We start from the raw sequence: 26,360 nt of genomic DNA, 5'->3' as shown, positions 1-26,360 counted from the left end.
GATGCTGACTTATGGGAGAAGGCTGCAGACAGCATCCTGCAGCTGCCTGAAACTGCTCTGAGCAAGTGTGGTTTGTATGCGAGGGACCGTGCCTGGCTCCTCTGCACTTGCAGAGATCCTCAGATCCCGCTTCCAGCAGCAGGTGCTGTCGGCCCTGCAGGGATGCTCCTGGTTAGGGAAAAACGCCTGGGGCGGGGCGGGGGCCTCCCCGAACCGCGTTCTCTGGAGGGTCCTAGGCTGGGGCGGTCGTTTTCCTCAGGGGAATGGAGTGGGGGTGTGTGTGTGTGTGAATGAATAGATTGAGGGGGATGGAAGGGAGGAAATTATGGAGAGAAAGGACGACTGGGCAGGAAGAAAAGGATGGAGAGGGAAAAAGATGTAAGGAGAGGGGGGGAGATGCAGGCGATACGGAGGGAGTAGAGAAAGAGGGAGAGGGGATGGAGAAGGGGCTGAAAGTGACCATGTAGAGCGCAAAGGGGAACCAAGGGCGGTGGAAAGGGAGTGGGGACACGAAGCGGGGCAGGGTGGGGCACGCGAAAAGAAGGCCGAAGGACCCCGCCGCGCCTTTAAATATTCGCGCGCTTGGGCATCCGTGCCGCATCCATGTCCTCCACTCCCCACGGGGACCCCCGGAGTCGCCCTGCGGCGGGCGCTGCCTGCACGCAGTCGGTCCTGCCCCGCCCGGTCCGGCCCCGCGCGCCGCCGGCCGTGCGGGGCCCCGGCGCCGCCACCGCCCCCGACGGGCCGCGCGCGGGGCAGGGCGGAGGCGCGCGGCGCTGACCGCCCCCGGCCGGCACCGCCACCCGCCCAGCCCGCCGTCCGCGTCCGGCCGTCCCGCTGCGCTCCCGTGCCCCCGCAGGGGCTGTCGGGCCGGGCGCGGCCTCGAGGGGCGAGGGCGGCGGGGCCCCCGGAGCCATGCGCTGAGCGCCCGGAGCAGCCGGCGAGCGAAGTTGGGGTGGAAGATGAACAACGCCGGTAAGTGCGCGGGCCCGCCGGGAAGGGTCTCTGCTTCTGGGCATCTTTTCCCCGGGGCCGGCAAACGCCGGGCGGGCTTCCTTCCTTCGGCTCCCTCCTTCCCTCGGGCCGGCACATCCTATCACCAGGATAGACCCCCTGCCCAGGCACAGCTCCTCCGGGGCTCGCGTCCCCCTTCGTCCCGGCATCCCTCCTTCGGGGCCGGCAGGTTCTGGGCCGTGCCGCTGGGGCTGGCACCTCTCCCCCGGCACCCTCCGTCCAGGGCCGGCCCTCCTTTTCCCCGCAATCCAGCAGGTGCTCAGTGGCTCCCCGAGGTTGTGAGTGTCCCATTGCTTGCCCAGCCATTGAAGGATCAAGGGCGGGCGAGGTTAGGTGCTCCGGGGACAACCAGGCTGGCAGACCGGCGAGGCTAAGGGACACGGCTGTGCGCCCACTACTCCCTTGGATACACTCAACCTCACGAAGTTCCTAGAAAATCTGCTGTGAGTTTCTTTCCAAGAGTATATTTTTGGGAGAAGGTGATGTTTTTTGCAGAATTTGCTCTCTAAGACAAACCCAAACCCTTCCTCCTCCTTTCTGTTAACTTTTCAGATTTTTCCTTGATGGAAACTGGGACGGTGAAAGAGACAGAATAAGGGAACAGGCATTCAACAGTTGAAACAGAAAAAAGAAGCCACTGGAAAATTGGGGCAAACTTTAAACTGTTCCCCAAGAATTTCCAATTTTCAGGGATGAGGCATGTGTGTGGAAAGCATAACAATATAGGAAACAATTATTGCTAACTAGAATTATTTAGAAAAATTTAAAGCTCTTTCTAGAATTAAAGATGAAGAGCAACAGATCTTCTTTGTTAGCCCTAAAAATTTCCATTGTAATTGCTTGCTCCAGGTAAATACTGCTGGGCACCTCGCTTGCAAGGTATGGGTACATCCTGAAGCCCAGAGATTTTACCGCTAGATACCTTGCCCTACAGCTGTTCTGTGTTGGGAAACTATGATTCATTGTTTGCCAAAGCATAGTAACATAGGATTGGAAGTTATTTTCTGTCAAATCCAGCACTCCACTGTTGTATCAATGTGTTATATCACTCCTCTGAATTTAAAGCAAAAAGGTTCTTCTTCCTCTAGTAGTCCTAAAATCTGGTGATAGTTCCATTCTATTTTCTGATCCTGGTCTGGATTCTGTCCCTCCCAGGAAACAAACTCATTTGAAAATGAAGCCGTCCAAAAATAACTTCAGCAATGATGCTCCTACCTGTCTTTCTTCATCTCTCCATTATTTAAAACAGACCAGCTCTAATCTACTCCTGTTGTCAGTGGAAGTGCAGGGTAAGGAATATTAGATGTATCCACTAAACTTTATTAGTTTTGAGGAATGTAGGACCGAGTGGGACTGCCTTCATTATCAAAAACGGCACCCATTGTTATTACTGCTTTTAATAATTCCTCCAATTATATCCTAAACAAAAACTTTTCAGGTAGCTCTCCTGCTACTCCTGATTTCCAGACCAGATTCAACACCATTTATTCTTGTGATTACATTGTCCTTTTGCTTAAAAATAGTTCTTTTCCTCTTCTGGTGTTTACCTCCAGGTTGTATTTATAGAGTGCTCATATCCCTTCTCAGCCTTTGTTTTGTATGTTCGCACAATGCAAGGAATGTCTCCCCCATCAGTGCAAAGCAGAACTTCCTACTGAATCTGAAGGAGAGGGATATTTATTAACTGGTACAACTTGGGCACCAGCATTAGGTTATCATTGTATTATAGTAAGTAATGCATAGCACGAGTAAGTAGAGTCATATGTGCAGGCATATATGGCAGCCTTAATCCCACAGAACTTAAAATAATGACAGACTGAGAACAGGAAGGGAGATATGGATTATCCTCAGAGATGCAAAACTGATATGAAAAGATGAAGCAATCTACCCAAGGCCACAGGAAATCTGTGGTAAGAGACAAGAGACCAGACCAGCTTCATATATAGGACCTTCTAGCCTCTAGTAATTTTTTTGCCAGGTGGTGAAATGATGTCAAATGAAAAGTGTACAGACATTAGACTCCAGATTGTTCAGAGATATAAGCAGACTGTCTATTCTTTCAGCTGCTACTGAAAGTGATATAGGAAAAAATGCTGTATGGACCTGTCAGAGAATTTTAACCATCTTCTTTGGCTCCCTGGAAGCAATATGTGAAACAACAGGTTGTCTGCCTCAGTGTTAAGTTCCTGTTGTGAAAACAGAGCCAAACTGGTAACATCGCAAACGCTTACAATTACATTAAAAAGAAATGTATGGTAGTAGTTTAGAACCAAGATTATTTGTCATGTACATGTGGTTTTTTGTTGCTAAGCCCACCAGCAAGACTTATATGTACAGTCTGCTAGAGACAGTGAAAACACGGGAGAATTTTTAGGATCAAGTTGGTTTTGGTATTGAAACATACCCTTTCCTGATTTTATTGCCTTTTGACTTTTTTCCCCTTCTCCAACACTGTTTCATTGTGGAATATTATGCTGTTGTATTATATTTATAGATGACTGCAGTAAAGTTGTATAGTAACAGAAATTTGTAAGGTATTGATTTGATATCCCAGCATCATAATGCACTGATCTGATCACAGAGGATGTGTTCCTGTAACTGTACATAGCAGCAGAGTGGGGTGGGCTTTGACAGCCCAGCTGTTAATATTGCAGCTATGACTTTTAAGATTATAAAATTCCTATGGGAATTGTTGGGACAGTTACTAGTGACTATAGGTCTATCCTTCACACTATGGAGTCCTCTTGCTATATGCAGAGTACCTTTGATCACAAGAACATATACTAATAAGATAGATACTTCTCAAAACTATCAGACTTACAAAGAACACTAAATACCATTTTCATAAATATCTGAGGCATTTAGGGGCCTGCTGATTTTGACCTCTTATTTCAAGTTCCTGAAGTCCACATTCGCAAAAGCCATGTAAATATCTAATACCTGTTCAAGTCAAACTAGTACGTGAATCTGGACTGGAACCCCACTTAATAGGAAGACTTGCAGTCCTATATAATTTGAAAATCCTAGTCTGAATACGTTTTCCATTTCAAGTGACTCCCATGCAACTGTTTCCACTTCTTATGTAATCTTTGTAATCTCAGACTTTTCTCCAGTAGTGTGAAATAAATGGTGCATTTATGTGCTGTAAAACAAAGAGAACTATTTCTGCATCAAATATTGCACAATTAATAATATGGAAGAAACAATAATAAATGGAATGTTTCAATGGAAGAAGCAATATTAAGTGCTAGAAATAGAAGCAAGGCAGCGCTAAATGGAAATAAGGGCTTCATTTTTTAAATCAGCAATTAATTACAGGATTAAAATAGGTTAATACTAAGATGTATAGTCTGCCTTTTGCTGACTTTAGATCAAAATCTTCTAGAAAATCAGTTTTAACTTCATTCTGATATAGCTATGTGAAATTATAAAGCTCCTGATCAGAGCTGAACAGGACTTTCTCGTGTTCTTGTCTGGATAGTCTCCCTCTACCTCCTATTGCTCAGACACTTTCTATCTGTGGATTTCAATCCCTTCTTCCTGGGCAGAAGCAGTGGCAGACAAGACTTGGTTTCTACCAGGATTCCCAGTTTGGCGCAGTCCCATCCCACTGTTGCAGTATTGTCCCTTCACCTGCCCTGTCACTTCCACCCAAAAGCTCTGCAAATCCCTGAACAATGCATTTCTGCCCTCTGTCCTCAGTGCCTTTGCCATTTTAACAAATGTCTGAGTTGAATTAGTGCCAAAGGCATGGAGGAAGCACAGGTCCACAAAAGTTCGTTGGTCAGAAAAAGCTACTTTCAGCATGAAAAGAAAAAGAAGCCTGAACTGGATTGTAGCACCAGTCAAGGCTGGAACCAGTATATGCACTCTGGAGCTATGTACTTTCTTGAGCCGCTAGCAGAGACCATGGCCCTGGGACACATCTACAGTATATCCAGGCAAATGTGAAACCTCAGTGTTTAGTTAGTTCTCAGTGGTGGTGTTTTGTAGGTATGGTCCCTTATAAACCCTAATTAAATTCTAGGCTAAATTTGAAATCCTAAATTTGAAATTATTTGAAAGTGGGTAGTTGCGGTATTTCTGGTAATCCCATACTACAAAATGTATACTGTTTCAAAGAAACACTTCAACAGTGAAGGCTGCATGGGTTGCTTGCTATTCCAGGAGAGCTATACCAGGTGACCTGCTAGACTGCTGTTGACTGCTTAGAAACTTGGATGGGAGGAGACTAATGTAATTTAATTTCATATGGATCGTGGCAGGAATAGAATTATGCAGGGTTGCCTGAAGGAAGGTGGGCAAGGAGAGGAAGCGGTCCTTGTCAGTACAAGGAAGCACTGAACAATAAGGGGAGGAGCAGGCTAAAGGAATTTGTATTCCCCAAGAGTTTCCTTTTAAGCACAAGGTGGGTGTGTCTCCCTCCAACATAAAATACATCCTAAAATAAACATGCAGAATTATTTGGGAGCATACACATTACTTATGGTGCAATGTTGCATTTAGAAGTTACAGCCAGAACCTTTCAAGTGGCTCAGACAGCAAAGGAAGCAGAAATTGAAGCAGAATGAAATTGTGATAAAAGGCAAGAAGCTGTGGTTTCTTTTGTTTGGGTTATTTTTTAAACAAACACTTGCATTCCTCCTGTTACCTCTTCCTCACACTGCCACCAAAGAAAAAGGAAAATTGTTTAAGGAGACTCACGAAAGGCAAGATCAATGGACAAAGCAGTTAGGAAAAAAACTATGTAAGGAAACAGTAGTGACCAGTAGCTGGCACAAATGGGTAGGAGAGGAACATGACAATGCCTATTATCATACTGTGAACAGGGTCCATTACCATAAGTTATCTTCCAATAGCAGTGTTACTGAAGGTACCAGAAGGAAAAACTCTAGATTATTTGATCCTTTTGCAGTAGAAAATTATCACTGGAGGGAAAGTGGGTAATTGTTTAAGTTGCATTTCTTTTAAGTGGATGTCTCCATGGTTATTTTACTTAAAGGAAATGAGTTCCTGTCATTATTTTCAATATTTTTTTTCATTATTTTTTCAAATTTGTTTATACGACAAAGCTTGGAAGGTCCCAGCACTCTCTAAAGTCCAGTCTTTTCCTCATTATTCACTGTTTTGGTACAGACACTCTCTGAAAAGAACAAGGATGAGAATGGAGAAACTTCAAGTTTTGTCACATTCCAGGAACAGACTAATATTTGTATCCTACTCTAGGATATGTGTTCCTAGGAAAGGCTAGGCACTGCAGAAAGTGGTGTAGTACCTCCAGTATGATGGGTTTTTTCTTGGAGTTAGTCCTGAAAATGTTTTATTATGGTGGTAAAGGTGTAAAGACTCAGTTTTAGCTAATAACAAATTCATTCATTTTACTACCAGAAAGTTAGTTTAGGATGTTCCATGATTTCAGTAACTAATTTAAAAATGTAAAGGGTAGCTCTCGCTGCGGCACCAGGCTTACAAGATACTAAACCCGCTTCTGTTGCCTCCCTGTTTTTAACTGGCAAGAGTCTCCAGTACTCTACAGCCTTCAACTGCTGCCTGCAAAAGAAGCAATGTAACTTCAGCAAAGGTGGAGTATTCAGCATGTAAAGCTTCTGATTTAGTGGACGGGGAAAAACGAGTTACCCAATTTGTGATTAGACAGACACCAAGCAGCCTAAACCAGCAGTGGATACTGTGAAACACCACAGTAACTGCAGACTGGTGAATACACACTCTCTTTTTTCATGAGTTAAGTCTCCCACATGCAGCTGGATAGGATAAAACTCCAGATAGAGAATAACTCTTAAGCGGTATATGCAATAAGGCACCTGCTTATACCAGATTTTTCATTCCTTCTGGGCTGAGATCACTGATTCAGTTTTTAACTTAGAGAAAATCTCTCTGGTGTCTCATAACTCTAGAAAGACTGTTTTCTGATTACATCAGAATGCCAAATTGTCAGCTTCTTTCTGTGTATCAGAAGAAATTTCAGGAAGGTTAAGAAGATCAGAAGAAACAGCCTTTTATGTCTCCCAGAGTATAACCAAACAAATAGGCCAGTATTATTTCAGTACAAATTACTCCAATTATACTAGGATAACAATAAGAAAAGTACTATGCCACCAAATATCGGGACAATCAGAGAATCTTTTTCAAGCAGTTTGCATTCAGTATTCCTTTATTCTCAGTACAGTGCACAGCTCAGTTCTAACTGTCTGCACTTCTACGTATCTAAAGTCTGCATTTCAAAATGCTCTAAATGCAACAGCACAGTAGCTACACTTTCTGAAGCTCGTACCATGATTTTGGATAGGATTTCACATAGGAACAGAGTCCCAGTTTTTGTCTTTTGAGGTGCTGTTCTGTTATTTCTTGTGTGTTGTGCATGAAGATTATCCACGAAGAATTGTTTCTATCTTTGTAATGATGAAATAGTTTGTCCTGTGCTTTTCTTTACAATGGAGAGCTCTCTTTTTTCTACCAGAATGTGTAAATTAAAATTATAATTAGAGATTTCTGATTGCTTAACTATGTAATTATCTATTGATGGCCAGGAAACAGCAATAGGAGGAAACCACTTCTCCCTACTTCTTACCATCTGTAACCATTTGTTATGCTGGCTTCTTCACACTACGTATTTTATCTCATAAAAAATCGCACCAGGGAGGATCCCTATTGCTGCCTATTTATGCAGTCTTTCAGCATTTCATTTAGTTTTTGAAGAATAATAATTTCAGGACCAAGACAGCTGGAAATGACTGTGGCAGGCAAGCTACTGGGTAAAATGGTGATATAGATACAATTTAATCCACATAGCTTCAATCTAGTTTATTGCCAGTCTGCTTGATTTCCCCTACATATGTGTCAGCACTACCAGTAGAAATACAAGGCTGGCCTTATGTTAAATACATAACAATAAATGTATTTACATAAATACATTTAAAGTACATTTTGATGTTTAGAGAAGTTTGCACCTGCAAGGGATCCTGGCATTTACAGGAGTAATGGAGGATCTTCTGACTAAAGAGCTGAATAAGCTGTACACTGAAAACATAACTTGAGTTTAAACCAGTAACTGTCTTCACGTTTTGGGTTGAAGTGTGATATGTCCTTGGCTCTGTAGCTGTACATCTTTCCCCAAGTGTGTTAGGGCTGCATCTAGTTCAGTTCAGATGTGACCTTAAAGTATGCTCGCTGGATTAGCTACAGTGTCACATGGAGGGACAATCCATATGCTTTGCTCCTTCGGTTCTCTTTTCAGCTTTTTGTTGGCTGGACTGCTTCTGCATTACAAGTCACTGATAAAGTGTATTGCAGGATATATTCTGCTGACTTTAATAAGAAACCAAGATGACTGACATGACTTTTGTCTCTTTTCTCCAGAAATCTCAAAACCACCATTAGCACCAAAACCAAAGATTATTGGTCATCTTTCTCCAGCGCCTGTCGCCAAATTTTCTCCTTCACTGCCAAGAGCTGATATTCTTCATCACCCGAACTCTGTGTCTAGGGGTCCGAAACCACCTATTGCTCCCAAGCCAAAATTCTCAGCTGACACGGAGGGCAAATCCAGTGTTTCTAACAACAATAATTTAAATAAATGTGCAAATGGGAAACTGCTGTGTCTTGGTGGAGAACTGTGTGAAGGAAACCAATGCAATGCTGATTGCCTAGGATCTGAGGCAGATAATGAATACATTGTAGTTCCTGAAGCTCAGCTGCCCAGCAAAGACTCTAATGATTTGGAGCATGAGCATGATCAAAACCTAGATTCCTCTGTGGAAAATGAAGTCTCAGAAACTCCAGAAAAGGTAGAGAAGGAAGAGGATAACATTGCTAGTGATGAGAATACCAGTAATCGAGAAGTCTTCGGAGATGAGCACTGTAACTCTTCAGATACTGCTGAACCAAGGGAACCAGACTCTGAGGAGTCATCCAGAGACTGTGACCAGTCCAAAGCACTTTGTGAGGAGTCATTAGATGCCCCAGATAGGGATAACAATGCTACCAAGAATGTAGATGAAGATGAAGATTTTGTAGGTGATTGTACTGAAACCAAAAACAGGCAAGAAACTTCTTACAACCTGGAACTGGTCAAGAACAGTAGTGATTGTGAGACTCACAGTGATAACATTTTGAATAGAGATGAGAAGGTAACGGATGATACTTGTAGAGATACCATTGCAATGCCACTGCCTGCAGATGAATCAATCCCAGCTTGTGAGAAGGTAGGGCAAGAGGAGGAACTGCCTGAGATTTTAGAAATGGCAGATGGGTGTCTAGCACAAAATGATGACCGCAGTGTGCATGCAGAGCTCGATTTGAACATGGAAGGGGGCTTAGAAAATTATGACTGTGCAAACCCTGACATGCTGCCTGAGGATGCCAGTGAAGAAACAGGTCCTGACTTAGAACTGTGTGGAGATGAATGCGGTGCCAAAAACGGTTTAGCAGAGTTCACCCATCAAGAAGCAGCTGAAGAGGTGGAAGTAGACCCAAATGAGCACAATAATACAAACACAGGAAATGCCAGTGATGGCTGCCAGATCACTGAGAGGAAAAGTGAGAAGACATCAGAGGTAGCCTGTGAAGCAAGCAACGTCTCTGGGAAAGAGGAAGAAGAAACTATGAATGCAGAGAATATGGATGACGGGTGTCAGATTGCACCTTGTGAGAATGAATGTCGCAAGGAAATACCTGTGGAACATTCAGTTGAGAATCTTCAAACAGAAGAAGCCTCTCTGCATGAAGATGGCATGATTTCTGATAGTCTACCTTGTAGTCCAGGGATGGAGCCAGAGGTAGAAGCTCTAACCGTTGAAGAGGATAATGAAAATACTGTGGAAGCCTCTAAGTCAGATGAGTTTCAACTCAGAGACAATGAGGTGGAAGCAAACAGCCTCACCAAAAGTGTCCCAAGTTCGCCTGAAGAGGTCCCACTTGAGGACAACTTAGAAATCTGTAAGCATGGCAGAATTAATGTAGAATGTGGGACCAAACGTGTTTTGCATGAAAATCTAGCAGTCCCTGAAGTGGTCATTGTGACTGATGAATTGGAGGAAAGAGAAACTAGCAGTGATTCCCTAGATGATCCTTATGTGCTTCCTGAAGAAAATGAAATTGTCCATGATGTGCAGACTGATTTAGGAGCAAATCACAGTAAAAAGAGTGAATTAGGCATGGATGGTGAAAACAACTTGCTGCCCATTGATCGTAAAAGTATTGTCACTAGAACACGATCTCTCTCTGGGAGAATGCCAGGCTATGTCCCAGAAACTGTTCCAGAAGAAACTGGACCTGAAACTGATTTACCCTCTTCCCGAAATGGCTGTGGGACAGAAGACTTGAGCAATAATTCCTTTTCATTGGAAGGAAAACCAGTGGAAGCCAACAGGGCTTTACCAACCAAGTCGAGACGCTTTCTTTTATATCCTCGATCTTATTCTGTTGAAGGGAGAGAGATACCTATCTCTGTTTACAGAGAAAGTGATGTCTGTGTACTGGATGGTGTTAGAATAAAAAGGACAGAAGATAACTTGTCCTTGCCTTGTGTCAATGGTTCCTCAGGTAGTTTTTCCCAGCAAAATCATCTCTCATCATGTGGCATATCTACTCCATCCTCCGTTGTTGATATACCACCTCCGTTTGAACTTGCCTACATCACCAAAAAGCCAATCACTAAAAGTTCACCTTCCCTTTTGATAGAGAACGACTCACCTACTAAGTATTCCAAGAAAAAGAAGTCTTCTTTTAAGAGGTTTCTTACTCTAAAGTTCAAGAAGAAAAGTGAGAATAAAGTTCACGTAGATGTTAATGTTTCTTCTTCAAGGTCCTCATCAGAGTCCAGCTATCATGGGCCTCCTAGGCTGATGGAGCTGGAAGGAAGGAGCCTAAGTAGTTCACCTCAACTAAAATCGCATGTGGGTAAGCTCCGTGCATCTGAGTCTCCCTCAGCTCTTCTTTTCTATAAGGATGGTAAAAGAAAAGGAACACCCAAGTCCTTCAGCAGGAGTGTGTCAAGGGTGGAGTCCTTTGAGGACCGGTCCAGACCTCCTTTCATGCCACTGCCATTAACGAAACCTAGGTCTATTTCTTTTCCCAATGCTGACACATCTGACTATGAGAACATTCCTGCTATGAGTTCTGACTATGAAAACATACAAATTCCTCCTCGGAGATCCACCAGAGCAGGAACTTTCACTGAGTTTTTTGAAGATCCCAGCAGGGCATTATCTGCTGCTAATGAGAATGATGGCTATGTGGATATGAGCAGCTTCACTGGCTTTGAAAACAAGCAGCAAACCACAGACCAGGAAACAGAAAGGTACTGTAATAAATTATTATGTAAGACCTGCTAGCCTTGGCCAAACAAGCAAGGCCTTCCCTCCTAGGTATCCTAGGCAGATTCTCCATGTTGGCTGACTTACACCCCTCTCAGGAAATGCTTACAAGAAAGATGGGAAGAATACACTTTTTTATCAGTGAAAAAAATAAAAGACATCAAATTAACTCCTTACTTTGTAAATGAATACTGGATCTGGATCCTATGATTTGCAGGCAGAAACCAAAGAATATTCAAAAATATTTGGTTTATCCAGTGGATCTAATTTTTGTGGCTGGCAGAGGAAATGGAGAGAATTTGCTTTGTTCTTCACTAAGAAAGGTTTCTGACTTTTTGACTGAATGAAAAGAGAGCCTATATGCTGGAAGGGGCCCTGCTTCTTTTTTTAATTCCTGTAAATTTCTCAAAACAATAATATATACATAATTTATGTTTCAACGTCCATCAGTTAAATATAGACCAGAAAATCCCAAATCATGAACTAATCAGACTAGACACTGAATTTTAGAAGTTGCTTTAAGGGCCATCATGGCCCTTGGACAGAGCTGCTAAATTATAAATGAATTAAATAGTTCTGAAATCATATGCACTGCTAACATTAATAACAACCTTTCACCCCATTCCATCAGGTTATTTGCAAACATGAAAATGTCTTTTTCAAAGGAACGTAGGAGCAATGCATTCATCACCTTTGAATTTGAACTTGCTGTCAAATTATAGCATACAATCAGTGGAATGCAGAGATGTAAATAAGAAGAGTGTTTTCTATTCAGTTTGTGTTTAACAGGTAATGAGATAACAAGGTGCAAAGCAAATGAATGAAACGGAACGTCTTTAATGCTGTTGCATTTTGTTAGAGCTGTATGAAAAAGATAATCTTAGAAATAAGGTTTTCATGCCCATTTGCATCCATCATTCTGTAAAAGATTTAATATTCGTGTTTCTTTGCAACATTTATTTTTTCTGCTCGTCTCTCTTGTCATTGTGGATAGAACAAACCATAGGCATTTCACAAACCCCTCTTAGGGTACTTTGGATTTAGGGAGTAAAAGAACTTTTCTGTAATGCCTCTGAATGAGTCTTGCAAACCATTTCTAAGACACAAATGATGTGGGGTAGTGAGTGAGACATGGGAAAAGAGATTGCATTAAGGCTTAAGCAGTGGATCCAAATGCGCCTGAAGCTGAGGGGTGTGGAACACAGGCCTGTGGTTTAGCTCTTTGGAGACAATGGCTGCCTGCAGTATTAGGAGCTCTAGTGATGCTGACACAGGGTCATGGTGGAGTGCAGTGCAGCTTCACAGCACACACCACCACATCCGCAGAGCAGCAAAAGCTACATTACTCACTTGCTTTCAGTGGTTTGCATTTTACCCAGCACACTGACATTTGCTTTTGAAAAGGCCGGACAGCTCTTTGTATCCATGAAACACCACCCGTTGTAGGTAGTTCTTGAAGGACCAAGTTAAAAATACTAGGACTACGTCAATTGCTGTGACTTGGTCCCATTTATGAACTTCCTGTGAAAGCCTGTAGTTTCAAAGGGAGAGCCAATCCAAACTGGTTCAGGAAGTCTCGAGGTCAAGGCATGAACATAATCTTCAGCCTGCTGCTTGTTGTGCATCTAGTTTTTGGCACTGGGGGTGAAATGAAGGCTAGGCTCCTGTACAGCTCCTTTATTAAGATAACCAGGGTGGAGGGGAAGAGCACCAGGCAGACATAATTACTGCTGAGATAGCTATTATTTGCTATATTTTGTCAGCATGTTTTGGACAAAGACATGCCTGAAAAGCTTTGATGAAATGTAAATACACATCCCATGTACATACACATGCAGTGGCATAACAGACTTGAAGAAACAGTGTATGGCCTAATTGTAAAGCAAAGTAAATTGTACAAGTAGGTGCACCTATTTACACATGCATACATTATGTATGGACATGGATGTTTTATTTGCTGCTAAAGTAGTTTGGCCTAAAATGCCTTGCCATGGATTTAAGATTTCTAGTAAGAATATCTATCAAACATACCTCTACCAAAATGGCATAAAAAATTTCTTTGAACTGCAGCTTGCTCATATCCAGGGGCTTTTTTCAACTGTTGGAGAGTACAAGTGTGCTGGATTAAACCCTTGCAATACATGGTTTTTGAGCCCATGAACTTCTTTTTTGTGCATTCACCTGTAGAGCACTTGTGTTAAACATCTGCTTTAACATCTGGTTTACCTTATGGAGTTGCTATATTTTTGATTAATAACCAAGTTCAACTCTTCTATCACACTTCAGAGAACAGACCGTTAGTGTTATAAAAGATTAATATAAACCAGGAACCTTCCATAGTGTGTATGACTGGGGAACAGCAGGGCAAGAGGGGACTTCACAGAAACTCTCTGATGAGAAGATTCACTGTTTAAGTTTCTTGCTTAAAAGGACATACATTTGAAATGTGCTGTTATGCAGTCATCAGGAGAATCCTAACAGCAATACCAAGATTTTAATCAGCTCTGAGAAATACAGTTGTAGTATTACAGAATCACAGGGTTGGAAGAGACCTTCATGATCATTGAGTCCAACCCATTCCCTGACACCTCAACTAAACCATGGCACCCAGTGCCACATGCAGTCTTTTTTTAAACACATCCAGGGATGGTGGTGGACTTCACCACCTCCCCGGGCGGGCCATTCCAGTACTTTATCACACTTTCTGTAAAAACCTTTTCCTAATATCCAGCCTAAATTTCCCTTGATGCAGCTTGAGACTGTGACCTCTCGTTCTGTCAGTTGCTGCGTGGAGAAAGAGACTGACCCCCACCTGACTACAACTACCCTTGAGGAAGTTGTAGAGAGTGACAAGGTCGCCTCTAAGTCTCCTTTTCTCCAGGCTAAACAACCCCAGTTCCCTCAGCCTTTCCTCACAGGGTTTGTGTTCCAAACCCCTCACCAGCCTTGTTGCCCTCCTCTGGATGCGCTCAAGTGTCTCAATGTCCTTCCCAAACCGAGGGGCCAGAACTGGGCACAGCACTCAAGGTTTGGCCTCACCAGTGCTGACTACAGGGGAAGGATGACATCCCTGCTCCTGCTGGCCACGCTATTCCTGATACAAGCCAGGAGCCGTTGGCCTTCTTGGCCACTGGGGCATACTGCTGGCTCGTGTTCTGTTGGCTGTCGACCAGCACCCCCAGGTCCCTTTCTGCCTGGGCACTGTCCAGCCACACCGTCCCCAGCCTGTAACGCTGCAGAGGGTTATTGTGGCCAAAATGCAGGACTTGGCACATGGACTTATTAAACTTCATGTTGTTAGTCTCTGCCCATCTATCCAACCGTCCAGGTCTCTCTGCAGAGCCATCCTACCTTCCAATAGATTGACACATGCTCCCAGTTCTGTGTCATCTGCAAATTTACTAAAGAAAGACTCAATCCCCTCATCCATGTCATCAGTAAAAATATTGAACAGAACTGGCCCCAGCACAGACCCCTGAGGGGCACCACTGGTGCCTGGCTGCCAGCTGGATGCAGCGCCGTTCACCATCACTCTCTGGGCCCGGCCATCCAGCCAGTTCTGAACCCAGCGCAGAGTGCTCCTGTCCCAGACATGGGCTGCAGCTTTTCCAGGAGTGTGCTGTGGGAGACAGTGTCAAAGGCCTTGCTGAAGTCCAAATAGACAACATCCACAGCCTTTCCCTCATCCACCAGGGGAGTCACCTGGTCATAAAAGGAGACCAGGTTGGTCAAACACGACCTACCCCTCCTAAACCCCTGCTGGCTGGGTCTGATACCCTGGCCATCCTGTAGATGGTGCATGATGACAGTCAGTATAAATTGCTCCATTATTTTGCTAGATACTGAGGTCAGGCTGACCAGTCTATAATTACTAGGATCCTCCTTCCCACCCTTGTTGTAAATGGGCGTCACATTGGGCAGCTTCCAGTCATCTGGAACCTCGCCAGTGAGACAATACTGTTGGTAAATGATGGAGAGTAGCTTTGCAAGCTCACCTGCCAGCTCTCTCATCACCCTGGAATGAATCTCATCTGGTCCCATAGATTTATGAACATTCAAGTGGCTCAGCAGTTCTCTGACTCCCTCCTCTTGGATAATGGGGGGACCGTTCTGTTCCCTGGCACCGTCAACCAACCCAAGAGGACAGTTGTCCTGGGGACAAGCCATCTTCCCACTAAAGAGTGAGGCAAAGAAGGCATTAAGTACTTCTGCCTTCTCCTCATCTGCAGTTACTAAGTTCCCTCCCTCATCCAGTAAAGAACAAAGGTTGGTCTTACCCTTCCTTTTACCATTAATATATTTGTAGAAACATTTTTTATTAAACTTTACAGAAGTCGCCATTTTAAGTTCAAACCGAGCTTTGGCCTCCCTAATTTTTTTCCTACATGCTCTAGCAGCCCCCTTATATACTTCCTGAGAGACCTGACCCTCCTTCCAAAGATGATACATCCTCCTTTTATTCTTAAGTTCCTTCAAAACCTCCTTGCTCATCCAAGCTGGGCATTTAACTCGTCGAATCATCTTTCGGCACAGAGGGACAGTCTGTTCCTGTGCCCTCAAGATCTCTGTCTGGAAACTCACCCACCTTTCCTGAACTCCTATTGCATCAGATGGGCACGGAGGATGGCCACTAGAAGCTCCTGGAGCCTTTCACTCCTTGGATAAAAAGTGCAGCTGAAGCAATAGGTACAGCTAAAGCACCTGATTGTTTTTTATACAGATGCAACCTGCCCCTTCCTATGACAGTTAATTCAGGTGAACTCAGGCCCAAAGAAAACCGTAAGGCTACGGTTGTTTCTGTCCCAACAAAGAGCAAATGAGTGGGACGCATTCTAGTTGCTTCTAGATAATCAAAGTAACCTCATATACAAGGAGGAGTTGTAAAAGGAGAAGCAACACCAAATTTCCAGATGTTTCTGACATTTTATAGAAAACATGGGCAGAAAAAAGACACACAGTTTGTTAGCTGTTTTTGACCTGTACAACACCTGCCCATATGCTGACCGTATCAAGACTTCTCATCCCAATGAGCAGTTCGGTTACCACACTTTCCTGTTTATGGTAAAACTCAAGGAGAATTTTGTCAAGAAGATAAAATCAACTCATGCTTTGTTTTTTCTGCTTGTCCTAGCTAGAGCTGCTCAGTACAGAGGATATCCAAACAAGATAACACATGTTCAACGCAGTTCAAGCTGTCTATTGGCTCACTGCTATGTATGATAATAACAATGTTGCTGACATTACCCTGCATTTGTAATAGAAGCAAGCTATATCTATACTGGAGGCAAATCTCCACAAAGCAGGCTTTGAGCTACAGAATCAGCATAGATTTTAGATAGTTGATTTGGGAAAGATTTTCTCATCCTTTCTTTTTCTTGCTTTCACCGGAAAACAAATTCTAGCTGCTGATTCCACTCAGTTCCTAGATCTCTACTTCTTAAATCCCTGCTCTGTGACTACACTAAGCTAGCATGCATGCATAGCATTGATGAGAAGCTTTACAAGAGACAGAATTTTGGTTTTGTAGGTCTAGCATTTCTCAGGGCTGGTGATATATTAATGTTTATTATGGAGGTAGTGGTCTACTAATGGAGCTTAGCTCCTTTAAAGACCTGTACGAGTCAATTGTAAGGAATTTTGCTGACAATCATTTAGCTGAAGAGAACCAAAGTGATCATGAGCATTGTGAGAGGTTTCTAAAAGAAACATAATTTTTTAAAAAATCACTCATAAAAATCTCTACATAGTTTTTTGGTTTGTTTTTTTTAAATGTCAGTGTGAAACATGCTGTGCTCTAGATCTTATAGATGGGAGAAAGTCCCATAAAAATGCTGTCACAGAGGGAAGAAGGATCAGGGTCTGAGCCTAGAGACAAGGAAAAGAGACATTGTCACTTGTCATCTGGTGAATAGGATAAAAAATAAAATCTCATGAGCATTCACCACTTCTTGAATTTTGCAGCATAAACCTGAAAAAAGCTTTGTAAGGTGATTGCAGAATAAGGGATCCCAGTACTATACTTGACTTCAGGCCATGCACAACCTATTGAAAATCTTGACAACAGCTGCAGCCAGCTCTGCCATGAGTCACGTTTTTATTTCTGTTTACTTGAGTATTGTCTGAATTGCAGCAGGGAATTTGAAGGTGACAGTGGTTAATGCAAAACTTCAAGCTGCTCATAGACAGGGAACAGTCTGCTGGAGATAACCCTTTGCTGCTGGGCAATGGGGCATGCTTCACCTTGCATTGTCAGGCATTAGAGACAGAAAATATTAAGTGCTCTTGGATGGCAGAGTTTTTCTAAGAAGCACCTCTGAGAAGTGTCTCTAGACAGTATCAGTAATGTCATATTAATACCAAAGAATGAAAGATTTTAATACATTGCCTACAAGCAGGTATCAATTTTCCAGCAACTCCGTGATTGCTGTCCTGTTTCCTCATATCTGTGGAGCTGTTTGTCTTGGTTCATGTTGGGAATGCAGATGTGTAGGGACAGTACAGGTCATGAGAAAGCCAGTGTGCTCCCCAGCACAGCTTTGCTTTGCATATCACCATCCTTTATACATAGCACAGCCTCAGAGAACTGCCGCTACTCAGACACGACGTGCTAGATCTCACCCTGGCTTTGTTTATGAGAAATCACAGTCTCATATACCTCCCAGGAAATGGCCCAAAAACCTCAGCAGATGTTGGCTTTATTAGTAGATGGACTCCATTGTGATGGCTATTTTAATTATCAAATTACGGTGCAGAAAAGAAGGAATGTGTACACATCGCCCTCTTCATGTCCTGAGGGCTTTTATGCCTGGGTTGACTTCTCTGTCTTCACTGTTTTCATTAAATGAACCAGAAATACATTTCAGTGGGATTAGACAAGAGGAGAGAGTCTGCTGTGCAGAATTGTCCTGGATGATGATTACGGAGCCAGAAGTGATATTGGTGTGATTTAAGTAATGCTAGCACCATGCAGAAAGAAAGCATGTGCTGCAGACAGGGTGATGAAATATTTGTAATGGTCAGACCTTTTACTGTCAATAACATGGCATGTTATTGCATGCCTTGTTCTGTGCCTAGCTTTCTCCTCTCCCACCCCTACTAGGAGCCTCACTAAGATTTATTGAAGGAGAGATTGCACATTAGAATGCTGTAGCCTTTCCAGAATCCACTGCTCCATGACATGGGGTATATCTCTAGATTAGATTTGTAGCAAAAGCAACAGAATGCTATAGCATTTTAAATGCAAATCCAGTCTAGTATTTTATGTTTTGTTTTGCCACCCAGCAAAGTTATTTATAGTGCACAACACATTTTTAATTATTCTACAAGAATTCTTCTTTTACAGGACCCAAAGAGGGGTTAATTTTAAAACTCCCTCTAAAAATGTGGTGTTCCGTGGCACACAACAATTAATTTTACTTTAATCGACCAATTAGAGTTAATGGATGGAAGAACATATTTAAGAGGCACTGTTTGTTTTGCCAAGAACCCTCTTAAAGAGCTTATAAAAGGATCCTTTCACTTGAGTAATTGGTTGGATTAATTACATGCTATCCATTAAAAGCCTAGAGCAAACAGATTTAGACCTATTGTTAGTGAGCACCTTTTGGTGCTCTGACTCATGCTACCCCAGCTTTATCAGTATCACAGGGATACTCAAACTTCTTTTTCTCAAAAGAAATACAGCTAGGTACTGATGAACTGAGACAAGAGATAGTTGCATATGTCTGCTGTACAGTCTCCATCCAGCTATTCTCAGCTGTCCCAAATTAAGTACCTCTTCAGTCTCTTGGTAGTTTGTCCTTATGCCTTGAATATGTTCACTAAACTTGGATATTAACCCACTGCATCCCCCTGATGGGCCCTCAGGGCAGGTGGACCTCATCAAGGATAGCTAGTTCGGTGTTTCTGATGAGAGTTTCTTATCCTCTTACATTTCAGGTCTCAGTCTGCATTCTTAGTTCTGAGAGTTGGCTAGAAGAACTCAGAAAAGATTCTTCCTTAACACACATGTCTACAGAAGTAATGGACTGCATACAGTACAACACAACTTTGAAGTCAAATCTTCTGGTCCTTAAGTAGAAAAGGGCAGTATGTGAGGTAAAACTGGGCACCTCAAAATCTTTCCTTCACTCTTTCTACTTTCACATTGCTAGCCATAAAAAAATCCAGACAAGGCAGTGAGATAAAACTACATCACAGTGAGTACATCCAGGGCAAAGGGACTCAGCGAGAGTGACATATATTAAGTTGTCTGGACAAGTAATTTATATTGCCATTTGATTGCAGTTTTAAGAAAAAACGCTTCAGTGGCTAAAAGAGAGATAAAATATGCATGCCTAATTGAAAAGTCTGAGAAAAAAGCCCCAACAAAATAAAGGAATTCTGTAGTTCATAACATTTTTCTGATTGTTTCATTTGCGAGTAAAAAAAAAAAAAATAGATACTGAAGTAAATTCTGAACTAAGCCATATTTTTGAATTGCAGAATTAAGATGGTTTTGATTTTCCACAATTATTTGGGAGAGGGGCCAGAAGTATTTAATGGATTCATCCCAGTCAAATATTACAAATCTATGTCATTTTTAATCATTCCAAAGCTGATTTTCCAATTTAAAAAAAACTCAGCCAAAAAGTATGGCAAACTCTAATTTTAATCTGGGAAGTGAACCCAACCTCTTAGAGGAGAGCACTTTGCTTCAGCCCTACAGATTGGCAGTTAAGCTCTGTTTCTCTCCTTCTGGAAGTACTGTTTTAACAACTGGGTGAATCTCTGAAATGCAAGAAAACTGAGTTCACTTGATCCTAGCTTCACTGCATTTTTCCCTGGTTTGTCCCCAGGCTGCATGGTGTTGATAAAGCAATTGATCCTGGTAGTACAGGGAAATAACAACTCGCCTTCCATCTTAAGAGTCCTGCAGGGCAGAATGGTGTTCATTATGTTGAACTTACTGTGAGTATTTTCCATGGGAAGTATGGAATAATGAACTGGCAACAAAATGAAAAGAGAACATAAAGACTCTGGTATCAAGTTTTAGTGTCTAAATTACACTGCCAAAAAATAAACAAAGTAATAATAATCAGGAACATATCCCTAATCGCCAGTCTATGATATGTGCCATGTTAACAGCTTCATTTTGTGAAATATATCATCTTTTTCTAAGAGGATCCAGGACTCATAGTCAGAAGGACATTAGTAAATGTGTCATAGTTGGAAAAGTGAAATGCAATCTGGATGATAAATGATACTATGCCAGATACTCGTGTGGGGTACATTTGTACATCTGAGGATGTGAACAGCAATTTGTGATTTGACTGCCTTTATGATTTGTGCTAGAACCTGAAATTAGAATGAGCTGAAACATTTTCCAAAAGGGAAACATTCACAAAAGAATTGTATGTGAAGCATACATCTGTTTTGACAGAATTTAAGGAACTGCTATATTCTGTAGCCTAAGATATAGAAAACCTCGTCTCTGCTTCTCACAGGTCTACTTTTCCAGATCACTTTGAGTGATGGCTTTGAATCAGTCAGCAGTGGTAATTAGATTATGAGTTTCTCACAACCCAATGCCTAAAACACCAGCCACGGGGAGAAGGAAATACCTACAGGTTTTGGTCACAAGACCCAAAAATGGACACAGTCCTGTTTCATTTCTAGAACATCTGAAATAATGTACCTTTTCAGGTACAAAAATAAATTCTTACACCTCAGATGTTGCAGCAAAGAAAGACAGTGGTCTCCTGGTCAAGTTCCGTATGAACTGAGCTAACCCTTCAGACTTTGCAGTAATCAGAGTTTTGCATTCTACATTCTGCCCTCTTGGGCATTCTTCTACTGCAGGATCTGAGAGACAGATGTTGTTACTGCATTGAAAGGGATCTCTTAAAGCCATACATTACAAGTGTCATTTCCATTTTGGAAATGGCAATTACAAACCAAGGGTGTCCTCCCATTCCTAATACCAGTTTTGAAATTCCCTGTTCTGCCCTTATTCTGCTGTGTGTGTAACCAACTGTTATTCTACTTATGCATGAATGAAATTTAATTCAGTAATACTATAACAATGCTTAGAGATAATTCTTGTATTAGGACTCATTATTGTACAAGGTGATTGTAACTTCACTTCTAAACAAGGTACTATTTGTAAGAAATTAGTATTTTGTCTGTCATAGCAGATTCAGACTTTGTAAAGTACTGGTGCTCTGTTACTTCTACTTTTCCTAAATTTAGAAAAAATTATGCTTTTTTTGAAAAGAAAGAAAAAAACCCCTGAAAACTGTCATTACCTGCATTGGTAGTATCATTTTCTCTGTAGTCTAAATGGCTCTAGGAATACTAATTTTAAGTCTTTTCCCAATGCCACTCTAAAAAGGTTTTAAAAAAGGCAGTGTTCTCTACCACAAAAACCAACGCCTCTGTTGTCCACCAGTTCTTATGTCTTTTGGAATCAGATACCAAGAATTCAAATTTCTTTTAATAAACAGGTCACTAAAAAGTCTGTCTGCAGCAAATGATGATTGATTCAAGTTGAATTTTGTGTTTGTGTTTCACCGACACAGTTCCCGAGCTGGCATCCTCCTTTGAGTTTTCACAACTATTATCACTTACAATTATGTTAAACTGGATATTCTGAAAGGATTATAATGAGTTGCATCCATTTGCTGCTATGATGATCACATTTGCCTAACTGACACCTAATCACATCTCATCCAGACTAGATTCCAGAAGCAACAATGTAATCCTGGTTCTACTCTGAGTTTCAGGACTATTTGTGCAAAAGTACAGAGCAACTGCTGTAGTGTACGGACCTACATTCACTAAGGAAGAGGACTTGTAAAGATATTCTAGTTCTGTGTAGCTCACTATAGTCAATAAGCTCCTTGTGCAGGTATGAAACATATCTGGATCAGATTCTTACCTATATAAAATTTTAAACCTGTTTATTATTCTTGTTAGATAGCAGAACTGTCCACCAACACAGAACGTCTCCAGGGCCAGGTTTGTGTGTGACAAATGTGCCTTGGTTCTGCTTGGCTCCATTTGCAAAACTCCCACACGATGATTGATGCAGATCTTTTTCTAAATTGTCTATCTGCAATGTTTTTATGAATTCTAATTCTTTGGGCTAGTAGTACTGCTTAAATCTTTCATTATTGCTGTTCTTCTCCAGTGTGTGCCTTTGTGCAGAAATCATCAACTTGGCTGCCTGAAAGCCACTGACAGGCTGCAACTCAAGAACCCTCACTGCCAGCAGAAAGCAGCAATACTAGCAAGCATGACTATTAAATAGTTCCAGATAGATTTCTGCATCTCAGCTTGGCCGTAAGAATGAAAACACTACTCTGTGCATTAAACATGGGCATAATCCTGGGGTACCCATCTCTCTCTCTTAAGGACAAAGTGAAATCCCTTTTAGTTTGCAGTAAACAGAAAGAAGAGAAGTAAAAGTGTGCCTCGAGGGAGATGGACAAAGTAGCTCTGGTTTAGACCCTGTCAGAGATCCACAGTGTCCAAAGCCTTCGGTCTAACCTGTGCTCTAAACGTGACATTGCTTTGGGATTACCCATTTTACACAACTGACTGCCAAAGCACAAAGTTGAGAAACATGCCAGAGATCAAAACAAATAATTTGTAGTAAAGCAGTGGTTTCAGCTTTGCTTCCCAGACAGTGATCTCCCCACAGAGGCGTTCTTCTCATATTCTGAGATGACTATCAGGTGACCAGCTGAAAGTCACTTCTAACTTATATTTTTTCCTTCCCTTTATTAATGAAGTTCTAGGTGGTTGGCTTATTCTGTCACCAATTTATAGAGAGGAGTAAGTCTTAGAGGGTTGTGTGAAATCACAGGGTCTTATGCTGCTCAAAGATCACAAATACAAAGTGAGTCCACTGAAGTCAGGATGAACCCTCCCCAGTTTTACATCATTGTATCCGAAGTCAGACTGTCACTGAGATAAGTCATTTTATAGAGGATAATATGGCAAAACTGTTGGGTGGTTTCACAGTCAGAGGCCATTTGTACTGTGACTAGGGATTACTCAGCAAATCATTTGAAACCTATCCTGATAATTGGTGGATGTGTTCCTTGTTAGCTTCTGTCCCTTGACAGAAATGCAGAATGGAATCTCAACACAATGCAGATATATGGTGTGCATGGTCTGGGAAGGAAGAAGTTTCACAGCACAGTACTTCTGTCACTGTCAAGCACTCAGGTCTTCATTATGCCCACCTCCTTTGCATTGCAAGGATCCAACATAGCAAAAGGTTACCTCAGATGGGAATGGTAGGGTGATGGAGATCAACAGGGCTATGATTTAGCAAGGGAAAGAAGGAAAAGAGAAGCATAAAAAGAATCTTAAGGGAAACCTCTGCTGGGGCTGATGGATATAAAAGCTCTGGGATGCCTGTGAAACTAATGATTTATTGAAAGTAAAAGCTCTGTGATGCTGACATGTGATGTGATTAATATGTTCAAAGGAGTCCCTAAAGGTAGAGCTGCCTTTAATAATATATTATGTATTATTGGCTGCCCCATTGTACCTTCTGGCACGGTGGGACGCTGGGTGTGGTGCAGCTGAGCGTCAGCCCTTGCTAGTTCATTGCCAGGTCATCTCTGGGGAGGAACTGTTCCCTGTTTACAGGAAATGCAGGACAAGGGCCGAAGGGCTGGGCTGAGCACAAGCTGAGGCCACCACAGCTCACTGCCTCTCCCTCATGGCTGGGAGAGCAGGAAGGGGGTATGCCACTTGTCTGAGGCCCAAGGACACTGTTTTGTTTCCAGGCATGTCCAGCTTTTACTGCTGCTTTGTTTTACCTAGTGTTTTAAAACCACAGGACTGGGGAGAGTAATGGTGCTCACAGACAGCGATGCACCCCAGGGTATGTCACTGAGCCTGAAGTGTGGATTGGCCACACAGGTGCCTCAAAGCAAAAGCCTCAAAGCTATCCATCCTGGCACATCTGGGACATGGCTAGTGAAACCTCACTCTCAGGCTTTCTCTTATCCCTTCTCTACTGATAGTGTCCCAGGCTGGGCCAGAGGACATTCCTTAAGATGGAGCCCAAACACCTTTGTGCTTCCTGCATTCCCTTCCAAAACTAGAGCTGCACCAGCACTGTTGTTCTGTGACCATCTCCAGGAGCAGTGGTTGAAGCTGGGAGAGTTTTGTCCCTAAAGTTGTCTCAAAAACAGCAAAAGCCTTATGCACCTGATCAAAAATCCTCTTCCCCTCCCCTGTATTCTGTAACACAACAACGTAAGAAAGAGCAATATTCAAATTGAAATGCTTGTGGAATTAGAAAGAGCACCTTTCTGGCCTTGCCAGACAAACAGCTTATGCCTCAAAGTGTGAAATGTGATTATCCCTCTGTTACCTTGCCTTGACAGGCTGTGTATGTTATTAGCAGGCATCATGTCCTTCTTGACCTTTTCAGACTTCAAGTACAATATATGACTTGATGATCTGCCATAGGGAACTGACTGGCTAAACATATGCTGCACTAATAGGCATTATGCTGCACTAATAGGCACTTCCTTTTATTGTATTTAAATGCATTTGGACTTTATTTTCCTTTATTAATGAGCCTTCCTTTTGCAGAATGAATTAAAACAATCGTTTACAAATTGATACAGGGAAATAAATAATCAGTTTTAATAAAACAGGGTACTTCAGCACCCCATTGCATCTCCCAAATTACTCAATCACTGGATTGAGTTAATATTATTTTAGTTTTTTTCAATAAGAATGTCACTGTCTGAGAGTTTGAACTGGTAACTACTGGGCTTGGGAGTTGAGATAGGGACAGGGATACTGCATGCAGAAAAAAGCGGCATTCAATCCTCTTGGCCAAACAATGGAGGGCTGGGGTCTTTGCAGGTGTTGATTATTTTTCCTTCCCACTGGATGGCATAAATTTTACCTATGTGGGTTTTGCATAACCCAGCTGTGTCCAGGTGAGATTCTGGTCTTGCATCCAATACATTATAATTAGTTATGAGCTAAGATTCCTGTGACAGAGGAGTTTAAATGGGCACAGGGTGGGGTCTGTGGATGGAAATGTCATGGCAGCAATTTAGAAGTCATTTGTAAATTCAGCATGTGTTATCTGAATTGATATGTCAAGCTCATCACCACTCAGCTGGCTTCAGGGAAGATATACTTGTAGAGGATGTACTCTACAGAGAAAGAATAACTGTACCTTCCAAAGTAGTTCATATAAGATTGCTTTGGTGACTCAGGTCAAATAATTGCCAATGCAAACACCAATACACACAGAAAAACATTTAGGGTCATAACTGTCATTAATTTCAGACCTTTGGTGGATCTAGGTCTAAATGAACTCAACACTGCAGCCATTCTCTCTTAGGCAAATATTTGAAAGGATTGTCTTTTAGCAGTCCAGAAACATGGTTTTGCTAATGAATGGATGAAACATCCTAGAAAAACGACACACAGGCAGAGCAGAAGTCGGTGCTTACCTCAGAAACCCAGACAGTTCACTTTCTTCCTATTGCTACTATGTGTAAACACTGAATATGGTGAGCCCTGTGTTGATAATTACTGACAAAAGCACCTTTAATATACTGGTAAGAAATGGAACCAGGGATGTGATTTCTAGCCTCTTCTACTGCTTTCTTCATCTTGTGGTGAAATTTTTGGCCAAATACTGTCATGATCTTTACTTTCAGACACTTTTAAAACCATAAGAAACTTTCAGAAAATATATCAGGGGCTCTTTGGCCTTCATGTATATATCTGGTAATTAATTTGCATCATCAAATTTGCAGTTTGCAACAGATGCAAAGAAAATAACTATTCTCTCTTTCTCTGTCCTGACACTGACTGGGAAGATAGAGTAAAAGACCACAGGGAGGCAGCAAGAAGGTAATCCAGGTAGTCTGGGTGTCTGAATGCTGAACAGATACCTGTTAACCAAATGATGTCACAATGGTTGAAACATCAGCACACCCTGGACACTGTTTTTGGGACACATTAAGCAAGATATCCTTT

At 42.2% G+C, this 26,360-nt stretch overlaps 1 protein-coding gene across 2 annotated transcripts in view; it reads left to right on the top strand.

Annotated features, from left to right (window-relative positions):
- The first annotated feature begins 834 nt into the window (after positions 1-834).
- FGD5 (FYVE, RhoGEF and PH domain containing 5) overlaps positions 835-26,360 on the top strand; it is a 76,850-nt gene continuing 51,324 nt past the window's right edge. For both annotated transcript variants that reach the window (XR_004061103.1, XM_030956707.1), the window contains exons 1-2: positions 835-975; positions 8,392-11,332. Coding sequence is in view for 1 of the 2 variants with exons in the window: in XM_030956707.1 (XP_030812567.1) it covers positions 963-975; positions 8,392-11,332 (2,954 nt within the window). In the remaining variant the exon portion in view is untranslated. The remainder of the gene's footprint in view (positions 976-8,391; positions 11,333-26,360) is intronic.

Source organism: Camarhynchus parvulus, chromosome 12 (genome assembly GCF_901933205.1).
Source record: "Camarhynchus parvulus chromosome 12, STF_HiC, whole genome shotgun sequence".
NCBI classification, from domain to species: Eukaryota; Metazoa; Chordata; class Aves; order Passeriformes; family Thraupidae; genus Camarhynchus; species Camarhynchus parvulus.
This window is presented reverse-complemented; position numbering and strand designations above follow the sequence as displayed.